Source organism: Delphinapterus leucas, chromosome 7, assembly GCF_059928025.1.
Source record: "Delphinapterus leucas isolate spDelLeu-1000000601 "Yukka" chromosome 7, BTC_Dleu_Yukka2, whole genome shotgun sequence".
Taxonomy (NCBI): Eukaryota; Metazoa; Chordata; class Mammalia; order Artiodactyla; family Monodontidae; genus Delphinapterus; species Delphinapterus leucas.
In genome coordinates, this window is record NC_143135.1 from 41,386,468 (window position 1) to 41,411,369 (window position 24,902).

A 24,902-nucleotide genomic window follows, 5' to 3' on the forward strand; every position below is an offset into this window, starting at 1 on the left:
CCAAATTTTCTACAATGAGGATGTATTATTTTATAATAAGGAAAAACTTAACTGTTAAATCTTGGCTTATATTTTTAAAAATAAATTTATTTTTGGCTGCGTTGGGTCTTTGTTGCTGCGTGCAGGCTTTCTCTGGTTGTGGCGAGTGGGGCTACTCTTCGTTGTGGTGTGTGGGCTTCTCACTGCGGTGACTTCTCGTTGCGGAGCTTGGGTTCTGGGCACACGGGTTTCAGTAGTTGTGGCACGTGGGCTCGGTAGTTGTGGTGCATGGGCTTAGTTGCTCTGCGGCATGTGGGATCCTCCTGGACCAGGGATCCAACCTGTGTCCCCTGCATTGGCAAGCAGATTCTTAACCACTGTGCCACCAGGGAAGTCCCATTGGTTTATTATATTTTAAAAGAAAGTATTACTTTGACTGCTTTCCCAAAACTACTAGAAATTTGGAACTATTTAACTCCATTTACCTTCATTCACTTTTTGTGTTTTTGTTAAATAACTGAGTCTCTCAAGTTTAGAAAATGAAAAATAGTTATTACATGTGTCTGTGTATATATCTTTGTATGTATCTTTGTAGTAAGTTATAGTGCCAGTACTGTGAAGACGGCTCAATATTTGAGTTCCAATAGCTTGTGAGTAGAAAAAAATTCTCTTTTGTCATCCACCCCTCTTGGGTTTATAAGCTACATACGGAAAATAATTAGGAAGATTGGGGAGGTCAGATTTTATAGGTCAGTGTATTTCTTTCCTAGGTCTGCTATAACAAATTACCACAAAGTTCATAGTTTTAAATAACAGAAATTTATTCTCTCACAGTTCTGGAGGACAAAATCCCCAAATCAAATTGTCTAACAGGGTTGGTTCCCTCTGGAGGCTCTGAGGAGGAATCTCTTCCATCCTCTCTCCCAGCTTCTGGTGATTGTTGGCTACTCTTGGCTGCTCTTGGCTTGTGGACGCATCACTCTAACCTCTGTCTCCACCTTCACGTGGTCTTCCCTTCTGGGTCTTCCCTTCTGTGTCTCAAATCTTCCACCCTTTTCTCTTATAAAGACACAGTCATTGGATTTAAGTCCTGGATGATCTCATTTGGAGATCCTTAACTTAATTGCAACTGCAAAGACCTATTTCCAAATAAGGTCATGTTCACAGGTACCAGGGGTTAGGAGTTAAACATATCCTTTTGGGTGCCACAATTTAACCCACTACAGTGAGTAAACCCCTTCCTGAATTTGCTAATAAGCACTGTACTTTTACTAAATGGAATAATAGTTATAGAATCTGACTTATATGTATATAAATGTGATTCAGAATTTAGTTGCATGTTTACTTTCTCTTCATGTGGTTTGCAATTGATGTGGCATTCTTTCACTGTGAAATTAGGCTGTACACATACAGACAAGTTATAATTTGTGACTTTAAATGGTGTGAGCAAAGTCCTGAATTCTGTGAGCATGGGCCATTTAGCTCTTGGCTTTTTAAACCTTCATAGTTGGGTATTTTTGTAAGATGAATGTTTATATGGTTCTTTTTGATATGAATCATGTCTATCTCCACTTAAAAGAGTTTAAATTTATCCAGTGATCATGTCTGATTTAAATTTGTATGCCACAAGGAGGGACTTTACAGAAACTACTGAGAATTGCTGGGTGGATAAATGGGATTAGATAATCAGAAGTAAGCAAGGTGGTCCTTGGTGTGCATAGACAGAGCCACTTTCTGAGAAGTGCTGGCCCAGCCTCCTGGCATGTGGTTTGTTTGGAGAGACACTCTGGTGAGAGCATTCTCTCCTTCTTCTCTCCCATTTTGAGATATGAAGGTCATGAGGAATTAAGTTCTTATTGTTTTTAGGATGAAACAACAGCAATATAGGCTCTTTCAGGTAGTTTTTTAAAGTTTAGTTGTGGTATAAACCCATAGCTATAATATTTGACAATGTAATTTCTAAAAGCCCCTGCCCCCATTCTCTATCCAGAAGAGTCTGTTTTTTTGGTAGCACTTATTTCAAAAATTGTCACCTTCATTCTGCTTGCTTATATATTGTCTCCTCCACTAAAAAGTAAGTTCTGCAAGTGCCAGAACCATGTCAAGTTCTATTCTCATTCAGGACTATGTTCCAGTTTCAAAGTGGCAAAATACTTGTTGAATAAGTGAACTTAATGTATCATGGACACTTAAAAAACAATTATTTATTTATTTAGTTTATTTTTTAAATTTTTATTTATTTTTGGCTGCGTAGGGTCTTCGTTGCTGTGCGCAGGCTTTCTCTAGTTGCCGTGAGCGGGGGCTACTCTTCGTTGTGGTGCTCAGGCTTCTCATTGTGGTGGCTTCTCTTGTTGTGGAACATGGACTCTAGGCGCGTGGGCTTCAGTAGTTGTGGCTCATGGGCTCTAGAGCGCAGGCTCAGTAGCTGTGGCACTCAGGTTTAGGTGCTCCATGGCATGTGGGATCTTCCCGGACCAGGGCTCAAACCCGTGTCCCCTGCATTGGCAGGCGGATTCTTAACCACTGTGCCACCAGGGAAGTCCCTAAATTTTATATTTTATACATCAGGTTCTTATTAGTTATCAATTTTATACTTATTAATGTATATATGTCAATCGCAATCTCCCAATTCATCCCACCACCACACCCCCCTTTTAAAAAATATTTATTTGGTTGTGCTGGGTCTTAGCTGCGGCAGGTGGGTTCCTTAGTTGTGGCTCACCAGCTCCTTAGTTGCAGCACTTGGGCTCCTTAGTTGTGGCATGGGAACTCTTAGTTGCGGCATGCATGTTGGATCTAGTTCCCTGGATCAAACCTGGGGCCCCTGCATTGGGAGCGCCGAGTCTTATCCACTGAACCACCAGGAAGTCCCTCACGGACACTCTTGAAATTCATACATAGAGACTTACCTCATTCCCTTTAATAGCTGTTTACTATACTATTCTATAATGTACAGACTGTAATTCATTTAACTGTTCCCTGTTATGGACATTTAAGTTATCAGTAGTTTTTCACAATAACAAACAAACCTGCCCGAACATCTTGTTTGTGTGTATGCGTATCTGTATATGTATCTGTGGTAGCTTACGATGTTGCTTTCCTCCATTTATAGTATATTCCTATAAAACAATTTAGCACATTTTAAAATGTACTATTGAAATAATTTTCAGGCATAATTGACCCTCTGTGGGAGGGATCTTGGCTTAATCTCTTTGAAACAAAGTATCATAACCGTTCTGTCCATTATGTATAGTAAGACTGGGAAGGAAAGCAACAGCCAATAGAGGATGAGATTAGAGCATCAAACTCTCTAGTAGTTTTCATTTCATTTAGAATAAAATCCAAAATCCTTACCAAGACCTTCAAGGTTCTGCCCGCCTCCCTGTGAACTTTCTGAACTTGTTTGCTTGTTGTGTTGTAGTCATGCAGACCTCCTTGCTGGTCCTCTGACGTGTTACACATCCTCTCACCTCACTGCCTTTAACTTCGTGTCCTCTCTGCCTGGCATGGTGTGCCCCCAGGTAGCAGCATGGCTCACTCCCTCAACTGATGCAAGATTCTCTCAGGTGTCACACTGTCTCTGACGCCTTCTTGGCCATCTTTTGCATTATCACATCCTCCTCTCTAGATCCTGCTGCTGTCAGCTCCCTTGGTTTTTATTCAGAGTTTTCATCATCTCTGATACATTATGTTTGTTGATTTGTTGATGGTCAACCGCCAAAAAACTGCAGGCTCTGTGAGAGCGGGGATTCCATCCTTAGCTCCTGACACATTGTAGGTACTCCATTAGCATCTGTAGACGGAGTACGTTAGTGAGTGAACCTAAGGAAGATTCATGTGGAAGTTTTAAAAGTTTAGTAGAATGTGGGCTGGGAAAGTCATCACCCTCCTTTACTTCTGGTTTTGCTTCTATAGGCCCCTTTTCTGATCTAGAAGAGATGAGAAATGAAAATTGGGGTATAGGATATTCATAGGTAGCAGTGGATAGAGGGGAAAGGAAGTGAAAAAGGAAGTAACAACCCAGGCTCTGGGGAGCAAAAGTTACAGCCAGAGTGAGTTGGTCAGCTCCCTGCTTGCAGGGCAGCCTTTTGTTTCTAAGTTTGGAGAGGAAGAGAACCAATTTTCAAATGCCCATTTTGAGCTAAGCAGAGTACTGGGTACTTTACAGTGTCGTTTCACCTGCACAGTAGCTCTTTCAAATAAGAATCATTATGGCCATGTTACAAGTCAGGAAATTGAGATTTAGGAGATTAAATAACCTTCCCCAGATCACATAGGTATCATCTCAGCTTTACAGGTAGTAGAACTTGGTGTCAGTGATGTGATTTGCTACAAATCCTACAGCTACAAAGTAGCAGGAGCTAGGGCTTTAAGCAAACCATCCTGACTCAAGATCTGATATTCTATTATGCAACAAACTTAAAACAAAGACATTTTCAATAGCACCTACAAATTATATTTGACACACTGTGGGAGCTAAATATGTCATAATAAAATTAGAGAGCTGGAAAGAATCTTTTAAAAGATCATGAAGAGGAAATTGCTCATTTACAGCTAAAAGCCAAGAAAGAGGTTGACTCATCCAGGAACACTCATCTAGGTGTCGAGCTGGGACTAGAATCTAGGTTTCCTCACACTCCTGTGCTCTGCTTTTATTACTAAAGGGCTTATATTTAATCTGTCTGGGTCTTTTCCCTTAGTTCCTTCTTTCATTCACATGTTTCAGATTTCAAAACCTGCAAATTAATTTTCCCTCCCACTCATGTCTCCCAGCAACCCAGTTCTTTCCACAGGTAATCGAAGTTAAATAACAGTTTCTTGTGTATCTTTCCAGAGATATTTTATGTATATAATAAAGCAAATATTTAAACTGTGTGTGTTTATTTAATGACGTATCATGTGGACTACTCCATATTAGCATGTGAAGTCATTCTTCTACTTCTTTTTTTATTGGCTGCACGTGAAGTCATTCTTAATTTTTTTTATTGGCTGCATTCATATTGAATGAATGTTTCATAATTTAACCAGTCAATTATTGGAGAACATTTTAAGTCCTTCCAGTTTTTTATTTATTTTTTAATTATTTATTTATTTATGTTTTTTGTGGTACACGGGCCTCTCACTGTTTTGGCCTCTCCTGTTGCGGAGCACAGGCTCCGGACGCGCAGCAGGCTCAGCGACCGTGGCTCACGGGCCTAGCCGCTCCGCGGCATGTGGGATCTTCCCGGACCAGGGCACGAACCCGTGTGCCCTGCATTGGCAGGCGGACTCTCAACCACTGTGCTACCAGGGAAGCCCCTTCCAGTTTTTTAAAATTAAGAACAATTCAGTAATGAATGACCTTGCACAGGTCATTTCTTTCATGTACAGGTGTATCAGTAGAATAAATTTCTAGAAGTAAAATTGCTAAAGAGTATATGTTTTTGTATTTTTTTATATTGCCATACTTAGACCTTTATTTATTTATTTTTTAAAATATATTCTTTCAATCTGTGGCTTTCCTTTATTTATTTATGGCTGTGCTGCTAGGCATGTGGGATCTTAGTTCCCCTACCAGGGATCGAACCTGTGCCCCCTGCAGTGGAAGGAAGTGCAGAGTCTTAACCACTGGACCGCCAGGGAAGTCCCATTAGACCTTTATTCTTTTTTTTTTTTTAATAATAAATTTATTTATTTATTTATGGCTGCGTTGGGTCTTTCTTGCTGCGCACGGGCTTTCTCTGGTTGTGGCGAGCGGGGGCTACTCTTTGTTGCGATGTGTGGGCTTTTCATTGCAGTGGCTTCTCTTGTTGTGGAGCACGGGCTCTAGGCACGTGGGCTTCAGTAATTGTGGCACATGGGCTCAGTAGTTGTGGCACACGGGCTCTAGGCACGTGGGCTTCAGTAATTGTGGCACATGGGCTCAGTAGTTGTGGCACACGGGCTTAGTTGCTCCGTGGCATGTGGGATCTTCCCGGACCAGGGCTCAAACCCGTGTTCCCTGCATTGGCAGGCAGATTCTTAACCACTGCGCCACCAGGGAAGTCCCTAGACCTTTCTTCTTTTTTTTAATGTATATTTATTTTTGGCTGTATTGGGTCTTTGTTTCTGTGCAAGGGCCTTCTCTAGTTGTGGCAAGCGGGGGCCACTCTTCATCGCGGTGCGCGGGCCTCTCACTATCGCGGGCTCTTTTGTTGCGGAGCACAGGCTCTAGACGCGCAGGCTCAGTATTGTGGCTCACGGGCCCAGTTGCTCCACGGCGTGTGGGATCTTCCCGGACCAGGGCTCGAACCCGTGTCCCCTGCATTGGCAGGCAGATTCTCAACCACTGCGCCACCAGGGAAGCCCTAGACCTTTATTCTTAATGTAGAAATGGAGTATTTTCATTTTGAATATAGCTGTTTTTAACTGTCTTTCCTATTTGGCAGTAGCAGTTTACAGTTAAAAAAATAACTTAAGAGTAATGGGATTTCTTTTTTAAACTGATGTATGCTGATGCTCTGATGTTAATATGGTGGGTTAAAGAAAATGTAATGGAAGCAGTATTGCTTTGGAGCCAGACCTGGATTTGGATCTCACTTCCTCCAACCTACTGACCTTGTGACGTTTGGCAGGTCACTTAACTGCTGAGTCTAAATGATCTTATCTGCAAAACGGGAATAATAACATCAGCCTTATAAAGTTGTTGTCTAGAACTACCGTCTTTCATTGATTCTAACTCACATTTTTTCTCCTCTACGTTTTAGTGTCTCTGACATTAAGCTGCTTCATAATCAAAGATGTGCCATAGTTGTTTTGGCATATAAAATAATGATGGTCTTAAAATTGATGGCATCTTAGATTTGATGAAGTAGGGCAACTCCAAATACTTGCACAAGGGAACTTTGCTAGGGCATTTCATAGGCAGAGGAAGTTCAGTGTGATGGGGAAAGTTCAGGGTTGGAGTAGGTGTGGATGCGTGTTAGGGAGGTGGGTATGGCAATGGAAATTTTGTTCTAGGCAAACATCACAGCAGATCCACTACACAGTGGGAGGATAGTACAAATGACTGATGGAACACAGGAGCAGATATTACCCAGAAATGTGGGTATATGGAAGTTGGAATTATGGCAGTTTGTTGGTGGGTAACAGGACTTTGGCTCATGGTTGAGATTTAGGAACTGTGTATTAATTTTTGGCAGGAAGACTTTATAAAATAATGGGACTGTTGGAGAAAATATTTGCAAGTTGTATGTATGATAAAGGATTTGTATGAAGAATATATTAAGAACTCTTACACTCAACAATAAAATGACAACCCACTTTAAAAGCGGGCTAAGATTTGAATAGACATTTTTCCAAAGAGGACATACAAATGACAAATAAGCATGTTTAAAAGATGCCCAACATTCTATTAGGGATATGCCAATCAAAACTGCAAAGAAGTAACTGCTTTATACTAGGATGGCTAGAATCAAAAAGACGGACGTTCAGTAACAAGTGTTGGTGAGGATATTGAGAAGTGAGAGCCCTTGAACACTGCTGATGGGAATGTAAAATGGAACAGCCACTTTGGGAAACAGTTTGGCAGTTCCTCAAAAAGTTAAACATAGAGTTACCATATGATCCAGCCATTCCACTACTAGTTAGTTATAGACCCAAGAAAAACAAAAACATATGTTCACACAAAAGACTGTACATGAATGGTCATGGCAGCATTGTTCATAATAGCCAAAATGTGGAAACAACCCGAATGTCCATTACCTGATGAATGGATAAATATAGTATGGTATACCCATATGATGGCATATCATAAAAAGGAATGAGAAATGAAGTACTGATACATGCTACAACATGGATGAATATTGAAAACATTATGTTAAGTGGAAAAAGCCAGAGACAAAAGGTCACATATATTGTATGATTCCATTTATATAAAATGTCCCTAACAGGCAAGCCTATAGAGACAGAAAGTAGATTAGTCATTTAGTGGCCATAGGAATGGGAGGGGATGGGGGAAATGGGAAATTACTGCTAATGGGTATAGGATTCCTTTTTGGCGTGGTGAAAGTGTTCTGGAATTAGATAGTGATGGCAGCTGCATAACCTTGTAAGTTAATAAAAACTATTGAATAGTCTACCTTAAATGGGTGAATTTTATGGTATGTGAATTATATCCCAATAACACTCTTAAAGGCAAACAAACAAACAAAAATGAGGCCCTGGTTCTAGGAAGGGCCTGAGTTACTTAGCAGATTATCAGTATAAGAAAAGAGTTCAGAGTAGAAGAAACCCAATTATAAGAGCTGGAACACATGTTGATTGGGAAAGTCTATTAAAAGGGAGGAGAAATGGTGAGATTGGGGTTTGGGAGCAAAATAGAAGCAGTTATCAGCATTGTAGTATCGTGCCAAGGCCCGACGAGTAACAGAGCTAACAATGCTGAGACTCTGAATGTGGATCTTGTAACAGTTGAAAATGTTTCTTGCCTAAAGCTGGTCCTGAGGTGTGTGTGGTGGGGCTGAGCCTGCAGAGAGGACCTAAGGGACTCCAGTGTGGGGAGGACCCTGATATGGAGAGGAAGGATGCAGAGATGGGACCCAGGTTAAGCCTGGACAGTTTTGTGCCCCTAGAGGTTAGGGGCAGCCTCGTTCGTCTAAAGTGTCCCACTGAGGGCAGCATAACATTGTTTAGGCAGCTGTGGTGCGCATGAGGTAGAGGTAAGAAAGGCTAACTTAACTAAGGTAATGGCTGTGGGGATGGAAAAGATGGGGTGGGTGTGGAAACTCCCTAGGAGTGCAAGGTTCAGTCAAGGCAAGAACTGAAAGACACAAGACTTGTGCCTTGGTGTGAAAAAGGGAATGTCTGAGATTTACTCAGATTTCCCATGGGGATGGTGTGAGGTACATATGATACACAGGCTTATATGGCCCTCTTTGTTTATCTATTACTCTTTCTGTGCCAGTTATCGTTGTGCTTTTAAAAAATTGTTAATTCTTATCCTTAAAACTTCCTGTAGGCTTTATATGTTATCTGTATAAGACTACAATAATTGGGGGATGAGAGCAAACAACTATTAAGTTCAAGGAAGTGAAATAAACTTTATCATGCTACATGATAGAGGCCATTGGCTTATTGTTGCTCAATGGTTTGTAAATATGATGCCAACACTAAAGGATGACTGTCCAGTTACGTCAGGTAGCTCCTGAGTCAAGCTTGACTTACATGCAAATGGTTTATATATATGAATCGTGGCTGTAGCTGTGGCAGCCCTTTTCCTCTTGCTGACAGTTTTCAAAATCACTCACTGGCATTGTGAATGGAAAATGTTGGGTGATCTTGTCTACCCCGTAGGTTAGCTTTACAAGTTGTAGGGTGGTGGAGGGCAGGGAAAGTGGAAAGAGGACAACCTTTCTCTTTTCTTCTCCCCTTTTAAAGGCTGTGGGTTTGGAAGGATGAAAGCTGTGAAGAATACAGGGAGCTGGCATCATGAAATGGCGGTTTACCCCCCGGAATAATTTTCCCTTCACAGAGTCTGAAGCTTTTCTTTTTCTTTTTGAACCGGAGGTAAAAATGTTACTGAAGATTCATTTTGGTTTAGAATTTTGCTTTTGAAAAAGAGCAAGCATTAGCAGGGTTGGGGTGAGCTGTCTCATACTGCAGTGTGCTCTAATTTGGACTGATAATTGTCTACCTAGCGCCTCTGGGTGAGAGCTAGCTTTCCTGAGGGAATTGCTAGTTTTACTTTGAGAGTAGAAGGAACAGTGGGGAGAGAGGTAAGTGGTTTCGCGCCTAGAATGTGTTCAGGAGGAGGCTAAAGCTAGGGTAAGAGTGTAGTAGTGGGGAGTTGGGGCAGAATGAGGAGTCTGGGTGTACAAGGGGTGCCCCAAGACAAGCTTTTTCTCCTTATAAGTGTGGCTTCAGCTGGCTCTGTACTCTGTGAAAGGAACCAAAACTCTTCCCATTTCTTCTTGGGCCGGACGACTCTGCTTCAGAGGTTAGACTCAGGGTTAATACTGGCTCAGGACCAAATTTCAACGGTAGTTTTTGTGGTCTGGCCTATGGACCTAAACACAGGTTAGAACAGTTTTTCCCTGGGAAAATGAGCACCAAATAACTGATTTTAGAAACAAACTTTTGTAATAGAACCAGTTTGTAAGTTGACTTCCTACTGTACTTTTCTTAGTGCATACTGGACCCATTGATTTGCAAGCAGTTACTTTGCTTGAGGTATGTATATTATCGCGGAGATTGCACAGAAGTCACATGAAAGGCACATGGTGGCTTTAGACAGTCTGAGACAGCAACATTGAAGGCCTAAGTTTTGTTAAAAAGAAGCTAAAAGATTACAGGGTTTAGGGTAGCTTTTATTATTCTGCATTTGAGTTCTGGAGGATAAATTATGGAGATCTCTGTAATTATACATGTTAGATTAAATGAAATACTCATTTCGATCAGGAAAAAAATATGTACTTGAGTGAAGGAATATCAAGCATATTGGAAACATTTGACATGAAAGTAAGGGAGGGTGTTGCAGGGAACAAAGGTTCTCTGTGACTTGACAGCTGCTGTTAAAAAGTGACACCAGGAAGCGCCGACTCTGGCTCACAGCTGCCTGAAGTTGCTGTAGTCTTCTCTAGTGTTACCAGAGGAATTTGCACTGCTCCTGTTTTAGCAAACAGAGGCTGCTGATGGTTACCCAGGTCCTTATAGTGCTCTGGGAAATTAATTCCTAACTCCTCATTATGATCTTCCTAATCACTGGGTTTTCCAACAGAAAATACTTTGAGGCTCCAAGTATGTTTGTGCAGAGTACCTTGCTTAATGCCAAAGAAATTCTGAAAGGTGTGAGGTAGACCTTGGATTCATCAAATCTAGTTGGACATATATAACAGGATTTTAACTGGAACTCTAACCTATTTTAGTTTCTCTTGAAGCCCCAAAGGCTGGGAATAAAGCAGTAGTTGCCAAGTGACTCTCATATTTCAAGGACTTGCATAGAAGGTGGCCTTAAGTTGCTATTGCACATTTAGCCCATACTTTATCTCCAGGAAGTGAAAGTGTGGAGAGTTAAGGGTTCTGAGACAAGGATGTTTTTGGAGAGAGCTGTCAGTAGGCTGTGTGTTCTTTATCCTTTCCCGCCTCCACACTCTGCAGAGAGGAGAGGATGCTTCTCTTAAGCCCCCTTCATTGAAGCCTAATGATGGGGGAAGCTCTAATAGAATAATTCTAAGAACTTGACATGTATCCCCAGGTGTTTGGAGAGCATAAGGATTAGTATGTGAATCTGCGGATTGATAGCAGAGAGAAAGGAAGAGGGCTCTTTAGTTAGCAATATGCACTTTGAAAGACAGTAGGTTTCCCTGAGTTTCTGGATGGAACCAGCTTAAAAAGCCTTCTAAAAAGAGACACTGTGCATGGTTACCTAGAAGAGGCTGTGAATCAGGAGGTGCCCATGGGAACCCCAAGGATTGAGAGTTGGAAGTGTAAATGGCCAGGACTCACTCAGGTCCTGGGAATTGCGCGTGGAGGGTCTCACTGGTGTGCTCTTCCCGGAAGCCCGTAGGCCCTCATGAGAAAGCTAGCATGGACATCAGATCTCATTGGCGTGGTCTTTTCAACCCCCTTACTTCTCCCCACTCCTTCAGCTCCAGCCCTTAAGGAGCCAGAGCAGAGGCAGCCTTGCTGAGGGTAGAAAAGATGCATAATAAGATGGGGAAAGAGAGAAGATGACTGGTCTTAACTATCCCCCCACCCCGTCCTATCGCAGACATCTCAGCTCTGTGTAGAAAGGGGAGAAAGAAACTTTAATTTAGATGAGTATTGACTAATGCAATTAAGACGCTGTACTAGAAATCTTAATTATGTTTTTTCTTGTTTTTCAGTTTTTTTAAATTGAAGTCTAGCTGATTTACAATGCTGTGCCAATCTCTGCTGTACGGCAAAGTGACTCAGTTATACACATACATACGTTCTCTTTTTATACTCTTTTCCATTATGGTTTATCACAGGATATTGAATATAGTTCCCTGTGCTATACATTAGAACCTTGTTGTTTATCCATTCTAAATGTAATAGTTTGCATCTACCAACCCCAAACTCCCAGTCCATCCCTCTCTTTACCCCCCTCCCCCCTCCCCCTTGGCAACCACAAGTCTGATCCGTGTCTACGAGTCTGTTTCTGTTTTGTAGATAGGTTCCTTTGTACCATATTTTAGCTTACACATATAAGTGATATCATATGGTATTTGTCTTTCTCTTTCTGACTTACTTCACTTAGTATGATACTCTCTAGTTGCATCCATGTTGCTGCAAATGGCATTATTTCATTCTTTTTTTATGGCTGAGTAGTATTCCTTTGTATATATGTACCACATCTTTTTTATCCATTCATCTGTTGATGGACATTTAGGTTTGTTTCTGTGTTTATTTGCATTTGTTATTCATAGACTTTTTAATGATGGCCATTCTGACCAGTGTGAGGTGGTACCTCATTGTGGATTTGATTTGCATTTCTCTAATAATTGGTGACGTTGAGCATCTTTTCATGTGCCTACTGGCCATCTGTATAGACATCTTAGTTATTAAAATCACAATGTTCTTGGGGTTAAAAGTAATTGAACAACTATTTATAATTGAAGAATGATTGGAAAAAATTAGGAGATTTGCCTTAGATTTCATTCAGGTGCAAGGAAAAACTTGCGCACAGAAGGGCTTTGAAGGAATGTTTTATGTGTATAACCTGTTGAGTTTATTAGCTCAGTGTTTCATTTATATCTTCATATATGCACATACATGAAAAGATGAGCAATTATAAAAGGAAATTGTTAAGTACCAATTACATGGTATACATAAAGCTTGATATACGTATTTTCCAAATCACAACTTTTAATGATAAGGTAGAATATTTGAAGTTGGGAAAATCCAGACTATCATCACCTTAAGGGTAAGGGGAATTTATTTTATTTTATTGATTTATTTATTTTTTAATATGATATCACTTTTATGTAAAATCTAAAAAACAATACAAATGAATCTATATACAAAACAGAAACAGACTCAAAGATGTAGAAAAGAAACTTATGGTTACCAAAGGTGGGGGGCAGATAAACTCAGAGTATGTAATTAACAAACTACTATACATAAAATAGGTAAGCAACAAGGATTTACTGTATAAAACAGGGAACAATATTCAATATCTTGTAATAACCTATAATGGGAAATAATCTGAAAAATATATGTATATAACTGAATCACTTTACTGTACACCTGAAACTAACAGAATATTATAAATCAACTACACTTCAATTAAAAAAGATAAAATAGAGTTGTTGAGAAATGAATACATTTTTGCAAAAACAAAAATTGAGTCTAGGGCTTCCCTGGCGGCGCAGTGGTTGAGAGTCCGCCTGCCGAGGCAGGGGACGTGGGTTCGTGCCCCGGTCTGGGAAGATCCCACATGCCACGGAGCGGCTGGGCCTGTGAGCCATGGCCGCTGAGCCTGCGCGATCGGAGCCTGTGCTCCGCAACGGGAGAGGCCACAACAGTGAGAGGCCCGTGTACTGCAAAAGAAAAAATTGAGTCTAACCTGGTGAAGAAAAAAGGAAGGTATACCCTGGGTTTAGCCAGTGCTTAACTACTCTGACTTCCTTTATGTCTGGTCTCCCAGTGCTGGACCTCTCCTCTTCTAATCAATATGGATTCTTGTCCCTCCCGCTCGTTTCCACTCACCAGTAAACTGTGACCCTACACTACCCACTGGTCTGCAGTGGAGGGAACAGCCTGAGTTACTGACGGCAGGCATGGCTCAAACAGCTTGCTGAGAGTGAGCCATGCCTACCAGACCCACAGCGCTCCACTTGGCTCTCCCCCATTTCACTCACGTGCTGGTTTCTGCTAAACAAGGGTAAGAGGAATTTAGAGCATACCGAGATCATTTCCTGGTTGGAGTACTGGAGGCCTTGCAAAGAAAATAAGATGTGGTTTGGGCTTCATTACCTATAACTTAAGGCTTACTGTGTATCATAGGCTGTGCTGTAAAAATACTCCACATACATTATTTTTACTTTTTACAACAATCCGGCAAGGTTAGTATTATTTCCATCTTACAGACAAGGAAACTGAGGTTCAGGCAGGTTAAATGAGGTGCTCCAGTTTCCCACATCTGGTAAAGGTGGTAGAGTTGTATCCTGGTCGGTGACTCACACCTCAGGCTCTTCCCACTTCACTCTCCTGCCTCCCTGGCGGCTGCACGCCAAGATCCAGTGGTGGGATGGGCTGGGATAAGCAGGAAGAGGAGTGGCGCACACAGCATCACTGGTGATCTGAGCTGTTCAGTCCCTCGGGGCAGCTCTGTGAGCAGCCCTAACCCTTCACCGTCCCCCTTCCTTGTGCCCGCTTTCTGCCTTTCCTTTTCCCTTATCCTTCAGTGCCACATCTGAAGTGGGCACTGGAACATGCCCTCCTTAAATTAGCCCTGTTCTCACTCTTTTCTGTTGAGAAAATGGGCTTTAGAGATGTTAATCAAACTAAGAGGAAGTAGAATGGCATCTGTGTTTGAATTTCAGTTCTCTCAAACTCTGTAGCCCATCCGTTTTCTTCTCATCCTGCTGCTTCTGGTGAAGACTTTATAAATGCATGTATTAATAGAAAGCAAGCCCTCCTAAAACCTCCTGTTTGGGTTTATTTTATCATAATTTAAAAAAAATACAGGTTTTGTGGCTAGAAGTAATAATAGGAAAATACTTACTTGAGGGGAGCCAGAGAACCACAGAATTTTGTGTCTAGAATGTTTCATGACCTGGGTTCTGTGTGTCGCTTGGGGGAAAAGGGAGAGGTGAGCAGGATCTCAAGGAAGGTAAGAAAGGAACATGAAGTTGTTAGTCTTGGTTTTTCTTGTTTCTTATTTTTCATGGTACTTTTACTCCTTATTTATAGGCCAATAAAGGAATGAAAGATTTGAAATTTTATGAATTATATTAAATAGCAGGAATTCTGAAACATTCATGAGGATAAGATGGGAACTTAAATTGTAGTTCTCCTCCTTATTAGCTGTGTGACCTGGAAGAGGTAACATAATTCTGTGCCTCATTAAAAAAAAAAAAAATCTGTTAAGAGGGAAATATATATCTAAAGGACCATTGTGAAAATTAATTGGGAAAATTTTATATGTATCAGTTATGAGTCCCATAACAAATGCTCTATAAATGATGACTCCTGTTACTGTGATTGAGAATATTTCATTTTTAAAAAATGGGAGCAATGGAAGCAGGAATGGAGGATGCGTGTGAGTGTGCTTTAACTCCGAGAGTCAGGGTGAGTAGAGCAGAAGGAACATTGGCCAAAAGCCTGGAAACTTTGCTTTTAGTGCTGGATCTGCCGGTGATTTGCTCTTTAAACATTAGGCAAGTCACTCTACCTCTGACAAAAATCTCTGTTCTCATGGATATTATAGTCTAGCCGGGTTGGGGGAAGCATGGACAATAAAAGTGAAAAGATAAAGCATAAAGAGAGCTGCAAAATAGTCTGGCCAAGAAAAAAAATTCAAGTTTCTAGGTGAGTTAGTTGGTCTTGAGTAGAGTGAGGAGAAAGCTCAGGACTAAAAAGGATCCAGTATATTCTTCCCTTGATTTGACCCTTCCTGTAGTATTTAATGTGCTACCACCAGATTTAAATTCTTTTAAATAATATATGCAAAAGTAGAGAGAATAGTATAATATACACTCGTATACACATTACCCAGATTCAGTAGTTGTCAAGGTTTTCCCATACTGTTTAACCAGTTTCCTTCCTCTGCTCTCTCCCTTTCCCCTCTTCTTTTTGCACCCTATGTGTTTAGAGGACTCCTAAGAATCATGCTATGCTCAGAAATGCCCTGTCATTTGTTTACAGGTCCCCAGTGCCACCTTAGGTCTAATCTCCTGTCCTTTTTATAGGCAAGGGTGGTGGACTTTAACCAGTGAGCTGGATTTACTGAGTTTCCCAGAATCTCCAGTAAATTACCCATCCCAAAGTGTAGACCAGGCACCGCTCTGTGGCAGTGCTTGGGAACTACACTTTCACCAACAGCTCGGTGTCTGGAGAGAGTGACTTGTCACTCTGGCCCACTAAATGCAGAAGTTGCCTCAGCTTACTCTCTTTCCTCCCTGGGCTCCTCCTTAGCTTCCTTAGGGCAACTTCTTTGAATGGGAAGAGAACGAAGTGGCAGTTCTCTTAAGCCAAGCGTGAGCTCCTGTTGTGCAACCTAGTGGCATATATGCAGGAATAACATTCCCAGCTATCACTATTCTGTTACTGAGAGCTTTGGACAACCCTACTCAGACCAGAGTTTATCAGGGAAAAGTCTCCCTGTCTGAATGGGAAACTTCCCTAATCTTAAACTTTTCTCCAATAAATCCTAACAACCTTAAAGAGACTTAGGTCCTTCTAAGGACCTTTGCCCTTCTTACTACCTGGAAGGCATCCCGCTCATTGAAAGGAGGCATTCCATTTCTTTCTGGCTGACAGTCTTCTCCATGCATCCTTTCCTGTGTTTTCAAGAAAGCACATTACTTTCTCCACCCCCGACCCTCATTCCCCCTTTCAATGGAATGAACTCTAGTCCACTGTGCTTTCCTGCCCTTGCCTGAGCCTCTACTGTCTTCCACAATGCAGTGCTGTGTTTTGTTTTGTTTTTCTTGCTTTCTGCTACAAAATATCCTTTCTGGGCTGTGGTTGGTAACTGTTTTCAGTTTCAGGAGAGAGGCTGTTTTCAGGCACATTGCTGGGGCTCTGTGTTCATAAGTGAGTTGTACACATAGTTCCTATATGTGACTGCAGTATTAACTGCTTAAATTTTGTTGCCCTCCGAACAAGCATGTTACTCGCATTTCATGCTGTTTCTGTTCTTTGGCCAATGCAATTAATACTCCCCATTCCCCTTGCCCCCAGTCACAGCACAATTGCTAGATGGGTGAAAAGCAGTGGGTTCTGTGAAAGTAAGGACCTTGTCCCTGTGATGCCCCATAAATAATTGTTGAACAAATGAATGAAACCAAGAGCAAGAGCAATCAGCAGAAGGGTTTCAGGTAGTGAAAAATAACACTTTGAATGGTGAACAACACACATCAAACTGGAGGGCTTTGTGAACTGTGTAAAGAAAGAGCTGGGGCTTCCCTGGTGGCGCAGTGGTTGAAAGTCCGCCTGCCGATGCAGGGGACGCGGGTTCGTGCCCCGGTCTGGGAAGATCCCACATGCCGCGGAGCGGCTGGGCCCGTGACCCATGGCCGCTGAGCCTGCGCATCCAGAGCCTGTGCTCCGCAACGGGAGAGGCCACCACAGTGAGAGGCCCGCGTACCGCAAAAAAAAGGGCTGGATCCTATAAGCAGTGGGGAACCATTTATGCATTTTATAGAGGTATAATTTGTATATGTACAAAAAAGTGCACACATCTTAAATGTACTGCTTGATGAGGTTTTTACATATGTATATACTTGTGTAGTTACTGCTCAAACCCAAAAAATATTTCCAGAACTCCAGATGGGGAGCTTTATCTTGATACACAACATTTTGGATGCCAAGTTTGGTCTGTGGTATAACTAGGGTTGGAATTATAACAGCTGTTCCTGGTATTAGCACATCTTTTTACTTGAATAAAAATGTTAGTTCATGCCATTTAATCACCTGACAGGAACACTGCACTGACTAACGTTTATTAATCATCAGCGTGCCTTGGTGCTTTATATTCATGACTTCGCTTGATCTGTTCCATGGGGTTTTGTTACTGGCCTGTTTTACAGATGCTGAAGGTTAAAGAGGTAAAGTAACTTGCCTTAGGTTCTACAGCTAGAAGGTAGCAGAGTTAGAATTAAATCCAGGACTGCCCGTCATCAGAGACCGATTTCTTGTTGGTGATCTGCTGCCTCAAATATCTGGGGCCCAGGTTTAAGTAACAAAAATGTTATGTCTTTGTGGTAGGAGGTAATGATTATCTTTCTTACCTGCACACGATGATTGCTGTTTTTAGGCACATTATAACCTGTGGCTTATTAGAATTTTGAGAGGGAAAGGGATCTTTGATTCTGTGACAGTCAGGCCTCAGAGTAATGTTCCTTAAGATGGATCTTTATGAGGGAGGATGATGCTCTGAGGATGGCTCTTTAAAATCTATATGTAGCAAGGCCTCTACGCATTTTGAAAATAGGACACAACAAAGATGAAATGTAGACCTAAATATCCAGAAATTCCAACAATTAATTTGTCTTAAAAATTAATGAGTGGAATAAATGCATGCCGGTGGTAGTGAAGTGGCAAAATTCTTATAACATTAAGATTGTATTTCAAGAGCTAAGACATCCAAAGAAAATATGAAACTTCCACAGTCACAGAAAGGAAAAACAGTTTATTTTAACTGCCCTCAAAGTTGCTCAAACCAACCATCCTCTGTACGTGTTATTTTTTTAAATTTGGTATCACAATGCAAAAAAACCCATCACATTGCGAGAGTTCTAGCTATTATACATGACTTGGACATTTGAAAATATATATTTAATATTTGTCCATTGTGTTTTCAGACACAATGGGAGGGACATTTTGGCACGTTTAGGCATAACTTGGGAGTAGTCAATGAAACTTAGGTTTTACAAGATGAAAGCATGGCAAGAAGTGTCAGATTACTATGGAGAAACATGTTGCAGGAAACTAATCTTAAGATATAAATAGCATGCTTTATCCAGCTTGCTTGGTGAAAGACTGCTGTTTTGTGTTGTTTAGAGTAGTGGATACAAAGAATTTTGTTATTACCAGTTGTATTTACTTTTTGAAGAGGTGTGGGTGCCGGAAAGTCAGTTCAGGATTGTTTTGATATCTGTGTATTTTTAACTGGGGCTGGGGTGGTGATGGAGATGGCTTTCTACTCGAAGCTGCTCCTGTTGGTAAATGTTTCTGTTTTTAATAGACGTTGTTTAATAAATCATGCATTTAAATGAAGCCATCAAAAGGGAAATAGGATTATGGATACTGAATTCTGTAATTAAAGTTAATCCAAAAATATAAATAAAAAATAGAAGGTGTCATTCACAAATAAAATAAATATGTAGAGTCATGGTAGGGAGCAGATCAGTCTCCCTCCCCCCGCCAAACCAGGAGTTTCTTTGCTGTCCTGTTACAGAGTGCCTACTTCTGAGTAGCTTTCTGGTGTTTGTACATCTCACCATGCAGGGCTTGCCACTTAAGAACTATATGTTCCTGGAGCCAGCAGGTCCGGCTTCCAGGAGCCCTTGCCTGAAGAGTGACTGAACACCTTTGGTGCGTGTTCCTAGCATCAAGCTGCCTTCTTCCAAGTCATCCCTCAGATTTTGTAATGAGCCTAGTGGCAAAACAGGCTGTGAGGAAGTCAGTCAAGAGAGAGAGAGGGCGAAGGAGATACTCAGAACTGATGTCAGTGTCCTAGCTAGTGCCCTTTTGTATGAAGGGGGAAATAAGTTGTCTTTCAGATTCTTTTTAAAACCTTTAAAAAAAGATTGTGAAATGTAATATACAAACATTAAGTGGCTCGCTAAGACTCTTCTCTTCTTACTCTGCTACCTTAACTGCCCTCCTTCTGGTGATGATATCATAGGATAACAGTGGGGTGGCTTTGCTAACAGAAGAAGAAATAGAAGTTAAAATGAAAAACTAACAAAAATATTAGTGAAAGAATAAGTTTGAGATCCACAAAGATGAAAAAAATCGTGAAATCATTTCCTCAGGATAATACACAAGGCAGCTGAAAGGGAACTCTAAGACAAGGTGTGCGAAAAGTGGAGAAAAGAAGATGAGGCATTGAATCAGGCAGACTTTGTGTTATCCTGTTTGTTTCAAACTGCTTTGTTCTAAGGACTGATGCCTGCCATCGATCGGGTTGCAGATAGACCTGAATTATAGCTTACTGTGTTTTTCTAGTTTTTCTGGAATTAGAGATCTAGAGTCTTAGGTGTATATAAGTTATTATGAAAAAAAAAAAGATCTACTGCAGTAGATCTTTTACAGTCTTCTTGCATATTTCAGGTATGAAAATTCAGGGATATTTAGTACCCTTTCTCTACTTGAAACCTGCTCGGAATAGACTTCATTTAATGGGGAATTGACATAGTAGGATAAACCTTAATACAATGAAATTATTTTGATTAATTCTGGATAAAGTTACATTGGTACTTGGGCAGGTAAACATAAATTTTAAAATAAGGTTCTTTTTCTTACAGTCCTATTTCGTAACGGATTATGATCCAACCATTGAGGATTCCTACACAAAGCAGTGCGTGATAGATGACCGGGCAGCCCGGCTAGATAGTAAGTAATCTTCCTTTATTTGATGGTTCACGTATCATATTTTTAAAAGTAAGCTTTGATGTTTTGCTAGGTTAAATACTACAATTGAAGTGTTAGATGATCTTGAATATAAGCCCATCTCTTTCATTAGTTTTGATTGATGAATCTGCATATTAGGCAATTTAAATATTCCTCAGTAAATGTTATGTGAAATAATTGGATTGAGCTTGTTCTGGTGAAATTGGTCATGTCACTGTAACTTGCTGAAGTTGTGTTTGTTGGGACATTTGGAAAAAACATGAGGTTTTGGCTCTTCCTACCTTTTGATGAAGGCTGAAATGGGTGAAGTAAATATAGAAAAGCTTCAACATTTGCTAACTTGCTTAGAGTTTATAGCACAGAGGCCTTAGCAAATAGTGTTTTGTGCTTGGCTAAACTTTCCACCTCTCCACAAAAGAAAGCCCTTTTCTTTTAACTTGTATGATTCTTTTATTCACAGAGATCAAGAAATACATTAGCATCTGTACATTCAGTATGGTATTTGGGGGGTGGGGTAGACCAGCATTTCTTTCTTGAATTTACAGGTATCTTTTTCAGTTCTTTTCATGGAGGAGGTAAACATCCAAGAGACTTCAGAGGTTATCTGACTGTCTGCCTAGGTGTATTTGATATTCTTAACCTTGTAATTGCTATGCTAATATAGTCTAAGTACAAAATCAACCTGCACTGATGAAGATAACTCTGAAACTGTCTGCCATTAGAATATATTTGTCTTTAGCATTGAATAAAGTACTAAAAGGAGAATGCCATTTTTTAAATTATACTAAGTATGGTGTGCTCCAGAGGACCCAGTTTAACTGGGCCTGCCCTTGTGAGGAAGCCATTTTTGTAAGATGAAAACACGAACATAATTACATTTCTTGTTTTTTCTTTAGTTCTGGATACAGCGGGACAAGAGGAGTTTGGAGCTATGAGAGAACAGTATATGAGAACTGGCGAGGGTTTCTTGTTGGTCTTTTCAGTCACAGATAGAGGCAGGTTTGTATCAATATTCAATTGCAGGTCTCCTGTTCATGTCTAGATCACTGTTTCATTGAATTTGCATTCTTATTTTTATAGAAAAAGGAAAAGTAGTAAAGTAGTAAATGGAGCATGGGACTCTGAATTCTGATAGTTGACCAAATTGATTAATTTGTTTTTGTGTTTTTAGTTTTGAAGAAATCTATAAGTTTCAAAGACAGATTCTCAGAGTAAAGGATCGTGATGAGTTTCCAATGATTTTAATTGGTAATAAAGCAGATCTGGATCATCAGAGACAGGTGAGAAGGAATTTTGCTATTGGGAAGCCAATTATTTGTAATCATGTAAGTGAACAGATATGTTTAATGAGAAAGTGCCATGATCAAAAACACTGTGCTGAGTGTGGCACACTGGATTTTATAGAGGTCCTATGATAGGTGACAAATAAAAAGGAAGTAGATTTGGGGACGTTACATTTTTACATAGTATACAGAACTTCGGTGGACTCTATAAGCCAGCAAGTATTTGCACCAGCTCCATTCACATGTTGTAATTTCTTAGGTAACACCCACAGCTCTAATTCAGTTAGATACTCCTAAACTTACCTGTAATTCAGTATTAATGCTAAATTACCTCATTTAGAGAATGATTTTGATTTAAATTACAGTATTTGGATTTTTCCTAAGTCCCATTAATGACTGAATTTTCCGTTAATTCTTCACATGGGCAGCTCTAACACCAGTAACCTGCAGGAAAATAATATTTTTAGTATTTAGTTGCAGGCTTGTTTATACTCACTTGTTCTTTACCCACTTATTTCACATACAATTTAAAAAATTTTTGGTAAATATTGGCCTCATCTTTCTGTGAGGGAGGGGAGCAAGTTCAGATATAAATTAATGGAGGCTCTGCATTATTTGGGGGTTCTTTTGGTGTCTTCATTTCTTTTAGGTCTTTAGTCTCTATCCCACATCTGGAATACAATTGTTTAAATACTTAATTTTTGCCAGTATTTAAGTTCTCTTGTTTCTATATAACCTTGTGTTAACAGATTTTTGTGTTAACAGATTTTGATTGAAAGTGCAAACATCAGGAAAAATTGGTTGACAAACAGCATTGAGGATAGCCTTCCATTTTGTAGTTAACTATTATTTAAAATATAATCTTTGATTTGTGTGCTCTATTTGTAAATTTTGTTGAAGGTATACCAAGTTTAAAGCATGAACTTAAGAGAATGATATTGTTCTAATGCTAAGGTTTAGAAATGTTTACCTGTTGTAGAATGAATTTTACTGTCAGACCTCTTTCAAATCTGAATTATTATAAACTTAAGGTGAAAACATTCAATCTTCATTTCAAACCAGTATAAGCTGTTGGAAGTAATTTAGGATATGACATTGCTCACATCTTAAAACCTGGAGTAGACAGTCCCATCTTTTTTTTTTCTCATTTATATTTTATTTTTGGGGGACCATTTCCTTCAGTGTTTCTGAATCTAATTATGTTTATTAAATATTGCCCAGTAGAACCTTTTTACTGCTCTTCTCAGTCCTTTCTAGTACTAGAAACACTTTTAGATGTCGTTGGATCTGGGGAATAATGGCAAAGTAACTCTGCAGGGAGCAAGCAGTTCTTGCCCTATCTAATGCTAGATAGATATGTTTCCTGCTGTGATTTTTCTCAAACTTTTTTACGGTGGTAACTCCAGTAAAGGAATAAGTGGTAGGCCTGGGGTGAGGTGGGAGCCTTCTATAGTTTAGGCAAGATTAGGGAGAACAGAGGAAAGGGAGTATGTCCATCAGAACTAAACAAGCCTTGCTATGATTAGCTTGGGGGCAAGGGGCCTGTATGAGTTACTTTTAAGTCATTTATATATTGAAGATTGCCAGTATTTGGAGTGTGGTTTCCATCTGTCTGCAGATATTAACATATTGTGGCACTTTGGCTTTGTTTTTACCATAGATTTATAAATTTTTCTTCTAAGTTTTTTCTTTTTATAAAAGTAATAGATTTCAGAGTAAAATAAGAACAAGGTGGTCAAAGAAGCAATATAGGGGATGATAAGTTTAATATTTCCATCACCTTAAAGATAGGCAATTAGCTTGGAGTAAGTTCTTAATTTCTCTGCTTTAAAACATATACATAGACATTAAGTACTATGTACATGCTGAAAAGTTGAAATGTATATATATCCAAGGGAGAAAAGCAAATGGCTGAAAACTGACTGCTTAGTTTTCTGCTCGTTCCTATAGATTCTCCTCTCTGAAAGATAGGCACAAAGAAACATTTTATTCCTCCCATGCTTTGTCTTCTCTTTTCTAGGTTCCTTCACCCTGCACTCAGGCGTAAAAGTCATCATCATTACTCTTATGTGGGAGCCTTTAGTGCTGACTGGAAATCCTACTACATTTCTCTAGTCTATTCATTTCCCACTTGTTTGGATGATTATTACTTACTTTCTATTTTTAAATTAATGACACTTTCTTCCCCTTCCTCGTCCTCAGCAGATTGATGATGAGTGGTATTTTCCTATTTCACTGAGATATTTTTACATGTTCCCACTTCCACATGCACTAACCTAAGGGCACGTATGCCCCATTAATTCTGCTTCCTGCCACTTGCATGGATAAACTTCACCTCCCTGACCAGCCTCTCTGATAGGCACTGAAGCCCGTCCGTTGCTCCTCGTGGGCATCACCCCAGCAATTGTTCCATCCAGGTGTTCCATTTCTCTCCTGCATGATTATTCCCATCAGCTTGCGACATGCTACAATGCTCTCACCTTTAAAACAAAAAGTAATAACCACGGCAAAAGCTAATCTCACATTCCTCCCCGAGAACCTTTTTTGCTGCTCCTCCTAGTAAGCGGAACTCCTTAGAAGCGTTATCTACACTCTACTTCCTTTCCTTTCTTTTTCTTGTTTGCACTGACTGCAGGCATGTAGCACCTGGTCAAGGTCACCACTTGCGCAGTTGTAACATTTGACACAGTTGCCCACACTTTCCTTTTTGAAACACTTTGTTTACTTAGCTCTGGAACTCCATTCCCTATGCATCCTCCCCCCTCCCCTCTCCTTTTGTTGGTACTTCCTTGTCTTTCTCAGGTGTCTTAGGGCTCAGGCACACTCTCTTCTGTATACATTCTGTGTCCTGGATGTACAAAGACAAACATGCCTTACCCCTCCAAGCCTTGAGGGCCATACTCAGTGCAGTTGAAATTGAGATGCTGTACTAAAGGTTTTTACCTTTTAGAAGTCTCTTCAGAATTAAAGATGATGTTCTGTAATGCCTTGGCACCCTTACTTGCTCTACCAACTGATCCTGGACAGGCCACAGGCACCTCATAATAACTTCTTCCACTTGTTTGGAAATGCTGACTCTTTGGTCATCTCTTTAGGTCAGTGACCAGTCTGGCTTGCTCTTAGTTGCTGATCAGCTTGTTCTTTTCTGCCTTTGTCTTAGGCTCTACCCTTTGGACTTTCTCTAGCTTCTAGCCCGTTTTCTCTTACATAGCAAATGCCAGTTCCCCATGTTCTTTGAATTTGTGGGTCAGCCCTGGGCATTCCTACTACTGCTCCTGAGATTCTGAACACATCAGGGACGGGAGATAAGCCAGAAGAGGCTTTGCCTATTTCCTTTTGACTTCTGTATCTCTGTGG

At 40.4% G+C, this 24,902-nt stretch overlaps 1 protein-coding gene across 3 annotated transcripts in view; it reads left to right on the forward strand.

The window, feature by feature from the left end:
• The window catches only part of RRAS2 (RAS related 2), a 71,234-nt gene that overhangs the window by 35,566 nt on the left and 10,766 nt on the right, over positions 1-24,902 (forward strand). For all 3 annotated transcript variants that reach the window (XM_089915124.1, XM_022555659.3, XM_089915125.1), the window contains exons 2-4: positions 20,157-20,244; positions 21,159-21,261; positions 21,434-21,542. In XM_089915124.1, the coding sequence (XP_089771250.1) occupies positions 20,157-20,244; positions 21,159-21,261; positions 21,434-21,542 (300 nt within the window). The remainder of the gene's footprint in view (positions 1-20,156; positions 20,245-21,158; positions 21,262-21,433; positions 21,543-24,902) is intronic.